Raw genomic sequence first — 12899 nt, 5'->3', positions numbered from 1 at the left:
CACACACACACACACATACACACACACACACAGTGTGTGGGCTGCATTGTTTAAACCAGAAGCACAACAGAATATCTAATTAAAGGTACGCAGTGTATTTTGTGTGTTTTATAGAGCTCTCGGCTAGCTAAACTGATTTCTGAACAGGCATCTTCAACTTCAGCTGCTTCTATATGTTTTTAACTCAATTAGATGAGAGAATGTACGTTACAGGGATTTTACTCCACCCTGTCCGTGAGGAAACCACTGAACCACGGTTAATGCACTTTAACACGCATTTCAAGTGGCCTGTTGCTTTTATAAAATGTCAGGAAAATCAATATGATAAAAGATGTCAGTATTGTATTGACTATATAAACATTTTTTTGGCAAACAATATAGGTCATTAGTGGATGGATGGATGGATGGATGGATGGATGGATGGATGGATGATGGATGGATGGATGGATGGATGGATGGATGGATGGATGAATGAATGAATGAATGAATGAATGAATGAATGAATGAATGAATGAATGAATGAATGAATGAATGAATGGGTGGGTGGGTGGGTGGATGGATGGATGAATGAATGAATGAATGAATGAATGAATGAATGAATGAATGAATGAATGAATGAATGAATGAATGAATGAATGGATGGATGGATGGATGGATGGATGGATGGATGGATGGATGGATGGATGGATGGATGGATGGATGGATGGATGGATGGATGAATAAATAAATGGATGGATGGGTGGATGGATGAATGAATGAATGAATGAATGAATGAATGAATGAATGAATGAATGAATGGATGGATGGATGGATGGATGGATGGATGGATGGATGGATGGATGAATGAATGAATAAATAAATGGATGGATGGATGGAAATGATAGATAGATAGATAGATAGATAGATAGATAGATAGATAGATAGATAGATAGATAGATAGATAGATAGATAGATAGATAGATAGATAGATAGATAGATAGATAGATAGATAGATAGATAGATAGATAGATAGATAGATAGATAGAGAAAACAGGGAGAACAAAAGTAAGAGAATGATAGATGTTTTAGATGAGAAAGGAGAGCTAAAGTGAGCACTATAAAAGAAGGAGAGAATAAACAGAACACACAAGGAGGGAAAAATCTATTCAGGAGAAAAGTGTGAAGGTGACAAAGAAAGTGAGGGAGAGGAGATGAGGTGAAGAGAGGGCGAGAAAGGCTGAGAGACGCACGCACGCACGCACACACACACACACACACACACACAGGAAAGATAAGAGATGAGAATCTCTCCACCGCTGCTATCTATGAATGCAATCAGGCCTCACCCAAGCACTAACACACACTCTCAGAGTTCCCTCACACCATCCTTAACAAGGGGCTTTTAGATGATTTTTTAGAAACTTGCGTATCCCGTCCCATCCCATCCGTAAAAAGAGGAGTCTGTAGTTATCATGTCACCCTGTCTTGTCTTGGCATCCCTAAAATGGCCTTTCTGAGGGTGGAAAGGGACATAGGTTTTTAGTTAACAGCTCTGCAATTTTCAGAGCCACATCATGTGTGAAGAGTGATCCGCAAGTGGAGTGGAAGGCGTGGGTGTGGGATAGAAGGATGGAGAAGTAAGTTACTCTCGTAGGATGGGACTATGGAAGTCTGATTCCACGGAGGGAAAAAAAACGAGATGGACCACTAATAGAAAAGGGAATGGGAGAAATCATAACGCTCAAAATGGCGTCTGTAGGAATGGCAATGGTAACACTATAATTTGATGGTCCACTTTAGACATTCCACTCATAATTAGTTATTGTTAACTACATGTCAACTAGCAGTCATTAAAGTATTAGTAGACTGTCTGATTAATATCTGATAACACTTTATTCTGATGCTCCCCAACAGACAAGTACATGTCATCTTATTCTACTAACCCGAACCTTAACCTAACAGTCTAATACTCTAATGAGAGCTAGTTGACATGTAGTTGCAATGTTACCTATAGTTAGTTAAAATGTATAAAAGTGTGTACCCAACCCTTCATTGGGAAAACGTGCTTGTGGTGACATTTCTGTAAAATTATATTTACTGCATGTTTGACAGTCCTTTCAAAGTGAAATATGGCACTAAAAGTATCATACAGAACATATTAACGTGAATATGACAACGTTTTATTACGTTGGTTGTAGTATGAGTCGGGGCTAAAAGATTTCTCTAAATGTGTCAGGGAAAAACACTTTGCTCATTTCAGTCTTTTATCGTGACTCGTGTTTCACAGGACTCGTACACAAACGCTTCACATCACAAGAGCAATGTTGTGTATCAGGTGAGCGACAGAGCAAGTTTACTACATCAGAAAAGCCAAGCATATTGAGCTGGTTATGTGATGCAAACCTCAAAATTTATTAGTTTACAAATCATGCACTATGATAAACATGAAATTAAGTGTTAATTAATTGATAATCTTTCTCTGTAATCCGGATTTGTCTGAAAAGTAATCAAAGTTGTTGGTGTGTCACTGCAGTGAATGTCGTGTATAGGTATGTTTAGAGTTTTACAAAATGTTGTGTGTGACTTAAATAGCTGGTCATTAGCAGGATGGCCACTTCCTTAAAGTAAAGCGAAAGTCTGCGCTAGTTACAGTAGGCCATTCATCATGGAGATGTTATCTGAACGTCTTTACGATGGCACCTGTGTCAACACAGCAGGACAAGAATTGCGTGAGGAGGGCAGCTTGTTCATTGTGTCCAGTTTAGTTGTCTTTTACAAGTTTAGCTGCTTTTTAACAGGCCAGTGGCATAGGTCACATCTGGCACAGCAAGCCTGTCTTTCTCCGAGCCCGTCTTCTAAATAACCCCCCTACATTAACACTCAGAGCTAATGAAATCCAAGGCAGAAACTGTCTTTCTGTGTGTTGCCCGGTCTGGATCTCGAGAGGACCCGTCAGCGGTGCCGGCTGGCTAAATGATGTGTCAGCAACTGTATGTGTGTTCTGGGTAAACCCACAGCTGTGTCTCCAGATTAATGTGTGTTGGAAAAATGTGGCTGAATTTTGCTTCTCAAACTCTCATCGTGCCCATTAACCTGTCTTGGTGTAGCCACGGGGGTAAACGGCAAGGAAAAGTATGTGTGTGTCCAGATTAATTACTCTCCCTGCGGATATATGGAATATAAACAACAGCGATTAGCTCACTAGACCCAGAACACCTTAAGACATTTCATTTCTGCTTCAGCGTTACACAAACTTTGTCGTATGCCGAGGGATCTAGTAACACTAATATCGTAGCGTTAGCATAGCTGTGTCAGCTCAGGTTTTCCAAACTGTGTGCGGTGTAACTAAACTATAACATTTACAGAGAACCCTTGGAGAAACAATGTTACCATAATGGATGCAAATCAGTGTATTTTTGTATTATGTTTATACTGTACAGCCGAATAAGTTGGCAAAAAAAAGAAAAAAAAATATATATATATACACACACACAAACAGCTCAAGTAAGCAAAATGTGTATTTTGTACTCGTTCATTTTAATGGCTCTTAACTTGAAATATTTGAGTAAACTCATTCAAACATTTAACTTAAAATTATCATGTAATCTCAACTTAAATATTTTTAATACAGGATACTTGGTTAGCTTTAGCTAATTCAGTAAATGCTAACTTGCTTCATTAATCTTGCACAAAATAATTCTATAACACTTGATTTGTGAGCATTTACTCTCCCGTTCGAGTGTCATGGCAAAGCATGCTGGGGAATAGAAATCCCTGTTTAGTTTCAGTTAAATCAAAATTTGTCTAAATTAAAATAAACAAGTTCTTAAAACTCAGAATAATGAAACAATTCAGATTACTTAAAACGTGTCAGTTTTGTGAACTCAAGAAAAAGAAAGTTATAAATACTCGTAAAAGTTAATTTGATTGAACTAATTTGTTTAATTTAAGTTTACTCTACTCAAACCAATTAATTATTTTGAGCATTAGGGTTTACAGTTGTAATAGACACTTTTTCATGTAATAATTATATATTATTTTCTTTTCAGTTTTAATTCAATTAACGGAACTATTTTAAATAGTTTTAGTTAACAATAACAACACCGATACATATATAGTTTCTACTTTAGGGTCAAACAGAGGCCGCTTCAGTGATATCTGGAGCTGAGAAGAACTTATATATAAAAATAAAAAAAGGCTCATTTCTAAATTTCAGAAATGTTTAGACATGTTAGATATAGCCTACATCATTGGGGTGTCTGGGAACCAAACCGAGAAAACAGTAAAGTTAATCTCAGCAGAACATGAGGATTAAATCTATGACACTCTGCTGGGTTTGTTTGCTCTAAAGCGAGACCTGAAAGTGATCTTTTTAACAAGCATCGCCTCTGGCCTGTAAAATAAACTGAGCAAATATTCCACAGAGGCCGGAGGCTTCGGCCACTTCACCACATTGAATAGATAAGCCCTGTGTATATACATTATGTGCGGAAAAACAAAATAAATTATACAAAAGCTAGCCGTTAATGTCAGGATTAGCACTTAGCTGCTATGAATCAACCCTGTGTTGTTTTTTCAATACCACTTCACTAGTCTCTCATAAATTCTGGTGTTTAAGTGTAAATTTAGTTCAAAACGACTTGAAAGTATTTGTGGCTGTGAGAGGGGAAGAAACCAAGAGAGAGAGAGAGAGAAAGTTGGATGGCTCTCACAAAGCTTTATTTGTTTGGCTTGAGTTTACAGCCTCCCGTTTCTCATCTCAGCTTTCCGCAGCCTTTCTCTTGTAAAGTTTTTTTTCCCCCCTACTATTTGCAAATAACTGCAGAAACAAACCAAAGGACATGTGAATGTGTGGAGCATTTGTGGTTAGTGACAATAGCAACACGTCTCTGAATCCTTATGAGACATGCATAATCACAAACGCGCACACACATACACACAAATCCTAGAACAGCAATCTGTAAACAGCAGTGGTGCGTTACAAAGCCAGTCACAGCGAACAGCAGCAAAGACACACAGTTCCAGCCAGACGGATAAATGTACTAGTGGACCCACAATTCTCTATATTTTCCACTCTCTAGCATCCACATAGAGGATCGTGTTGACAGTTTAGGTAACTTTTACTAACTTACTCAGCCAGATTCTGTTAATTTGTTGCTCTACCTACACCTTAGAAACCTAAAGAATAAAAAGCATCCTAGTTAGCCCTAACAGCGCACTTTTGTGGCAATGTGAATCAGAAATGCGTGGAATCATGCAAACGTAGAAACATTTGCTTTCATTTGCTTGCTTTGAGTATGTTCAGGGTTGCTTTACTGAAAAAAATAGTGTTATAATATGCATTTTATATAAATAGTTCTGAAGAGATGTGTTCTTATCTTGCGAAAGGAAAATGCAATTCCTTCTTGCCCGTGGAACAGCCACAGAACTTTTTCCTCTGTCAGAAGATTATCTTAAGAATAGTCTACAGTATTCAGTGTTTCTATCAGCTAGCACTGGAACTATCAGACAAATATGGTGAAAGTTGAAAGCCTTCTACACACACACACACACACGTGTAATTGCTGGCACAACAGTTTTCAATGGATTAAAGTAGAGGCCTGTAGGGTTCCAAAGGCCACTTAAGCTTCATTTGTCTAGTTTAAGTAAGAAAATGTAATTTGAAATGTCTGGAATTCTCTGAAATGAAAGGACTGAAAGTGTGGAATTTATGTCCTGCTGTTTAAAAACCAACCAAGTAGTACACTAAATGTCAGCTCACTTTAGCTTCAAATTCCCGTGCTGGTCATTTTCTTCAGAGCACATGCAGGAAAAATTGAAAAGAAATAAAAAAGAATAGAAAAAGAAGCAGTTAACGGTTTTGTGGTAGAATGTGGTCGTGAAGAGCTTTTGATTACATTAAATTATGCACCTTATTGTCACGATCACAGTGAATAAGGTCCACAGAAAAAGATGAATTCAAAAATAAAAGTGTTTAATCAAACAAACTTACCAACAAAACCAATAACCAACAATCAAGGCAGCGAAACGGGGAACTTAAATACACACTGATAACAAACTAAAAGACTAACAGGTGTGATGATTGGATGAATTGCCATAGTAACCAATGATGGCGGGAAACATGAACAAAGACAACAGGATATAATGAGAAGCAAACTAAAAGTCCATGATAATGAAACTAAACGAGCAAATAACTGAATACCCATGACACTAATATTCACAAAAAAGAAAGCTTCTGAACATCCGAATCATTCTGTTGTCATTTACACACCCTCATGTCAAAACCCATATGAATTTATAGAACAAATTAGGAGATATGTAATAAAATGTGCATGCTGCTCTTAAACAAATAATAAAAGTAAGAGGTGATTTTGGCTGTCCAAACAAGATTTTCAGTGAAATTGTGATCTGGCTTCAGAAGAGTGAATTACTTTTATGATACCGTCCTGGAAGATCCCATTCAATTTTTATGCAAGCAAGCAGCTTGAAAATTCTTCAAAACGTATCCTTTTGTGTCCCATTAAAAACAAAGCAAGTGATATGGGTTTGGAAGCACATGAGGATTTTCAGCCACAGTGACTTTATTATTTGTCATCTCTGTTCTGGTTCAGGATCTTTAAACTTTTGCACCCGCAGTAATAATCACGAGATTCCACACTACATTAGGTACAGTGCTAACGTAATGTTGACATTTCAGAGTTGATGATCCAGAGGTGATCCGATATGCATCACCCTGTAACAAGAGTGTATTTACTCTTAGAGCTCTGAGCCTATTCATCACACAACAGCTTTAGTCGAACGGACGTCATGTAAGTGCAAAGTAGTGATGTATGTGTGAACTTCAACAACACACTGCATCAGCAAAGCTAGTCCACAAGGAGTTCAGGGTGAATGTTTTGACTTGTCGATATAAAAGTGTGTGTGCACATTTCTAAAGGGTGGTTATATAAAGCACGATGGACATATTTTGCTATATCTTACTTGCATTGATGTAAGCACCAACCATACTGCCTATGAAACATTTAATAAGTGCAGTCTCATATGTGCATGTACTTTCTTTTTGGTCTCGTTTCGTCTTCATCATTAGCCCACACACCCAAGCAAAGAGCATATCCCGAGCAGGGTGGGCCTCCACCACGGCCCATAAACCATGCAATCATCGAGCAAAACAACACAGACCACCGTGTTCCTCCTCCGATGTTTGTTTTTTCCCTCCTACTCAATCTGCCTCTGTGAACAAACAAATCCTAACTTTTTCCTTCCTCTACCTCAGGTCCAGAATGCTCCAGGAACTTCACCTCCAGCAGTGGAGTCATCAAGTCGCCCGGCTTTCCAGAGAAGTACCCCAACAACCTGGACTGCACATTCATGATCTTTGCTCCTAAGATGTCGGAGATCGTTCTGGAGTTCGAGAGCTTCGAACTGGAGCCGGACACACAGCCTCCCACTGGAGTGTCCTGCCGCTACGACCGCCTGGAGATTTGGGACGGTTTCTTTGGAGGTGAGTCGTTGGAAAGATCTGTTGCTCCAAACAAGACAATCAGAATGTTTGAAACAAAAGATCATTTAGTTGGATGATGTTTGCCCATTTATTCGCAAAAGACCGACAACAATATACTCGCATAAATCAATATAGAAACATCTGCAGAAACACAACATGACATCAAATAACAAGAATGTTATTTAAATAGATTTAACATTTTCTGAAGAAAATGTGAGTGTCCTATGTAAAATGCATCAACAGAATGTTAGGGAATGCTCGGTGTATGCTAGGGAATCGGCTCGACTGTCAAGAAATTGTACCTTTAGTGGTACAATGTGGTCACTGGAGCAGTGCCCTGAAGGGACAACTTTGTACCTGATTTACCTCCAAAAGGTGCATGTTTGTACCTTAGAGTAGTATGTAATATGTACCCTTAAGGTACTACTATGGGCACTAACCTTTTATAGGCAAATCAGGTACAAAGTTGTCCCTTTAAGGGTACTACCCCAGTAGCAAGCTGTCCCAGACAGCGACTTAGTGTTGGCCCAGATCCAGCCCACATCTGGGCCAACACTGTGTTGCTGTCTGGATGTTGTATCCCTAAATGTAAAATGTTTTATATTTCACCAGTTTTATCTGCCAGGTGAAAATGGTCAATCTGATTATATGGAAAGTAATAGCAGACCTTTCCTCAACAAGCCACGTGATTTGAGATATCACACATCTTCAAACAGTTGAAGTTCAATACACTCTCAGAAAATAAAGTGCATAATTTTACCTTTAGGGGTACAATGGCTTGTCACTGGAGCTGTACCTCAAGGGTACAATATTGTACCTTAACCTTTAAAAGAAACGGTACATATATGTACCTTTTAATGCTTTTTGACCCTTAAAAAGGTACATATATGTAGCTTGAGGTCCAATAATAAGCCCTATAGGGTACACTAGTGTAGATTGTACCTTGGGGACAGAGATGGACTCCTACTCCTATTTCTGACAGTGTACTTACCCAGACAATAACAGGTTGTTGATGGAAGGGTCTCTTCTTTGGCCTTTAGCAGAGAAGTCAGATGCATGAATCTCTAGGCGAGATGCCTGACTCCAATGGATTTGCTGTGTTTCACAAGCTAAACAGAGCTCTCATAAGCATGGTCAATTTTCTATAAGATATTTGGTTCTGCATACAAACTCTTACATTCACAGTTGTGTCTGAGAACATGTCGGTAGGATCTCTTTATCCCGTTAATAGCTGTTCTCTTTTTCCGTCTCTCTGGACATTAGACTGTAGATCGTCTCGGGCAGTTCGGGGTGAGGGACTCTGGAATGTAGACTGTTGTCATAACACCAAAAATATTTAGTTCTTCAAGATAATTACAGTTTGTATTTGCGTGTATTTGAACTGCAAAAACAACCCAGGAGCCCAACAGGAAGATTCCAGCTCAAAGTGGGAAGGAAGTCTGCGAGGACCAGAGGTCTTATTCGGCTTCCGCTTCATTATCGACTTGACGGAAGAGAGAAGCCGTGAACAAATGGCACCTTTGATCCGAGGCCGAGCCTTTTGAGCTTTCTCATGAGTTATAATTTAAAAAAAAAAAAAAAAAAAAAATTGTTTCAGCATCTCTTCTGAACATAGGTTGTGAACCTATAGATCAACAATTGTGATAAAAGGAAGTCTGTTTAACTAAGTGTTTTTGAAAGGTTACACTAAATCTTTAGTGCTTTTTGTGAGAGCAAATTCAATACAGGCCTGAGGGAAGTGTAGAACCTGGGATAAAGGTTGCAAGCTTTATTTTAGACTCAGCAGCCACTGTTGGAAAATCTACAATAAAAAGGTGAAAGAGAAAGAGCCAAGAGGGAGGTTGAAGACAATACTTTAAAGGGGAGTCCCTGGTGCCTTAGGGCCTCAGTGTAACTCCTCTCTACGGTTCAGACACAAGCTGCATTACCTGTGGAGCCACACCAATCAATAAGTGCATTAGTGTGGAAAGACTGCAAGGCATGAGACAGAAGCTTCAATGACTTCCACCCTCCATCAGCCACCGGCCGCCCACTTTGAGGCAGTCTCGGCCTGGCAGAGGGTGTATGAAACCCCCTCCTCCTCCAAGAGCAGACATGCTGGATGGATTCATGGAGAGGCTCTTTAAAATTTCATAGCTCTGTTGAGTCATGCAGATAATCCGGATGCTTCACCACACCCAACACACACACACACAAAGCGCACACACATTTATACACACTTGGATGCACCTGTTTTTCATTCTATAAATTCTTATGAAGATTAAGATTAATGTAAACCCGTTGATCTGTTTTATGTAATCACACACACAAAGCTGGCAGTTCTGTTTAATCTCTGTAATGGACATCTTCTTAGAGCCAATCACTATGTTTCTCTTTAAAGAAACAGCTAACCTTAAAAATCTTTCACGTGTTTTAGATTATTTTTTTATTATTACTCCTCCTGTGTCATACACTGTAAAAAGTGATCTGTTGACTTATCTTAAAAAAGTGAGGAAACCCATTGCCTTAAAATTAAGTAATAAAGATTGAATTTGAAAATTCCACATAACTTAATTTCTTCACATTTGCATGAAGTTTATTTACTTAATAATTTTAAGGTTGCGGGTTTCCTCACTTTTTTTAAGTTCAGCCAACTGATCACTTTTTACAGTGCACCTCTTTTTAGTAGTAAATTTTAACCCTGGGTTAACATAATCCTGGATCTTTCATATTTTACACGGTTCATATTTTGCATGGATCAGTGATTAATCCTTTTATTCAGGATTAGAGAATTTACACTGTATAATTTAAACACTTTTTGAGCTATTTGCAATTTCACAAAGTTAATATTTTTGATTAGACAGTCCAGTATGTGAAAACACTGTACTGTACAAAGCTAATGAATAATTAATAAGGCAAGCAATGGGACCCTTTATGATTGGTTGTCTGTTGTCAAACAACTTACCGTTACATTCTAGCAAGTTTGAAATGTTGCTTAACCCAGAGTTTAAAAGTGGCCTTAACCTGGAGAGCCTACTGTTCCTTCTTATTTTTCAGTCCTTTTCTCAGCTGAATGTACTGCATACCTCTCCATTTACAGACTTAGTTTTGTTCAATTCTTTTTTCTTTTCTTTTTTTTTTTTTTTTGCATGTCCCCTCCAACTCCTACACGTTTTTTTTTTTTGTTTTTTTTTGCTTTTAAAGTGGCTTCTGGGAAGTCACATCAGAGTGGCCCTGGAACAAACAATACGTGCAGGAATTTATGATCGCCACTGAAAACAGAAACCCAAGGTCATAGACACTTACAAAACAGACAATGCCCTTTTCATTTCCATCAACAACAAAAATTGTAGGGAGAATGTTTTGTTCAATTAACACCGTTATACAAGATCAACCAATGTCACTGTCCTTGAAGTTGACAAACTACAGTATCAGCTGGGATGGAATGGCATGAATAGTGGATTATTGAATGCATCTAATCAAGCTCTCTCATTTCTTTGTCTCTTTTTCACAGTTGGTCCATACATTGGAAGATTCTGTGGACAGAATACTCCAGGACGGATCATATCCTACACTGGAATCTTGGCTTTGATAATCACCACAGATAGTGCCATAGCAAAAGAGGGATTCTCCGCTAATTACACTGTGCTGGAAAGGACAGTCCCTGACGGTAAGTCGAAAGTGCACACAGTATTTCATGAAATTAATATACAATTTTTTACACTCATGAGATGAAGACTCCAGTCATTTAGGTTAAAGGATATTTGAACAACGTGAGAACTTTATTTTGAGAATGTTTATTCCTAACGTCTTTAAATAACGTTAGCCAAAGTTATTGAAACATCTTCTGTTGGGTGGGGTAGAACCCATATTCAGTGTACGCACATATAAATGATGTAACACGGGAAGCTATTAAATCAGCACGTCCCTCTCAGCTGTGGCCCTCTTTCATTAAGTGATTGTGTTAAGAGTCATGACCTATCTGCCCTGTGTTTTGGAAGTTGGATTACTCTCTTTTTCCCCCAAACCAGCTCACCCAGAGGGTTCACCTCTTCACCCCAATTTGACAAATGCTCCGACTAAGCATTTAATTTCAGAACACACCATCAACCCTCACCTGCAATCATGCTATGCATTTAAATCTATCCCTAGACACTTTTCTTTCTTTCTGTCTTTTTGTCACCTTCTCTTGAGAATATACCTTATCAACATTAGAGCTTGTGAATCAACAGCTGTTTTTTATACATATAGTATCTATTATAAAGTACATACTGCCATTAATGCTGTACAATACCGTGTTATATTTCAGCTTGCTATACATCTGTACCGTCCCGGCTCATGATCAAGAACACATTCGTTGTGTTCTCAGCAGAGGCTTTGCTGAACAGTCGCAGTCTATCAATTATTTATTGGCCTCATAAATTTACATTCTGTGGCAGCTTCTCTCGCAGTTCGACATGTTTACCAGTATACATTGTGCTTTGCAGGAAGGAAGGAGATCGCCATTGGCAATAAGTCTTTATGCGAAGGATTTTGTCAGAGAACCGTCATAGATTTATGGTCTCTGCCGAGTGGGACCAAACAGTGACGGATGCCAGATGTAATCAGACGATCGATCTGGTTGTTTTCAGTCATTGTTCTAAAGAATAAAAGGGTGGATAGAGGATAGATGGCTTGAAGAGATAGAGAGATAAAACAGAGCACTAGAGAATGAGTAATCATGTAAAGATTAAGTTGAGCTGTAGTTTCAAGGGTAAAAGAGAGAAATTCATGAGAAGCACATAAAAGACTCAACACTCCCTTTTGATTTTAATAGAGTTTGGCATGAACTCACGTTGCTACGCTAACAATGTGACTCTCTAATACTATAGTACACCTTTATAAATTGACAATAGTGGTTGTTATAAGAAGTTAAAGTCCCCCTGTGATGTAACCTTGTAGTCAATCAGGGGTGCGTTTCCCGAAAGCATCGTTAGCCAACTATGGTCGCAAGTTCATCGCAATGCCCATTGAACTCTATTGGTAACGACGGAACTTGCGACCATAGTTGGCTAACGATGCTTTCGTGAAACGCACCCCAGGTCAATGTGTGATCGTCAATCTCTGAGGAGCTGTGAGTGAGTGGAGGCGGGGCTAATTTGCATATTCATAGAACCCGTATACTAAATAAGGCAAGGGTGTAGAGTTACATTCAAGCTATTTTAATGCATGAAGAATTTTTTTCAAGGAAAAAACTTTTAAATATGTAATTTTGATGATGAAAGATTAGTTTTAAGGGATGAAATTATTGACTACAGGGGGACTTTAATATTTTGACAGAATCTATTACTATGGTATATTTTTCTATGGATACAATTGCCTGTTATTTAATGATACTTTTCTATATTGAATTAAATTGCACATATAGTTATATTTATTTACAGTATATTAACAGTTCTCT

At 38.4% G+C, this 12899-nt stretch overlaps 1 protein-coding gene across 8 annotated transcripts in view; it reads left to right on the top strand.

The window, feature by feature from the left end:
• Positions 1-12899, top strand: part of nrp1a (neuropilin 1a) — a 65785-nt gene that overhangs the window by 21694 nt on the left and 31192 nt on the right. For all 8 annotated transcript variants that reach the window (XM_081353101.1, XM_081353106.1, XM_081353104.1 and 5 more), the window contains 2 exons: positions 7253-7480; positions 10974-11129. In XM_081353101.1, coding sequence (XP_081209227.1) covers positions 7253-7480; positions 10974-11129 — 384 coding nt within the window. The remainder of the gene's footprint in view (positions 1-7252; positions 7481-10973; positions 11130-12899) is intronic.

This window comes from Scardinius erythrophthalmus, assembly GCF_964197995.2.
Source record: "Scardinius erythrophthalmus genome assembly, chromosome: 22".
Taxonomy (NCBI): Eukaryota; Metazoa; Chordata; class Actinopteri; order Cypriniformes; family Leuciscidae; genus Scardinius; species Scardinius erythrophthalmus.
This window is presented reverse-complemented; position numbering and strand designations above follow the sequence as displayed.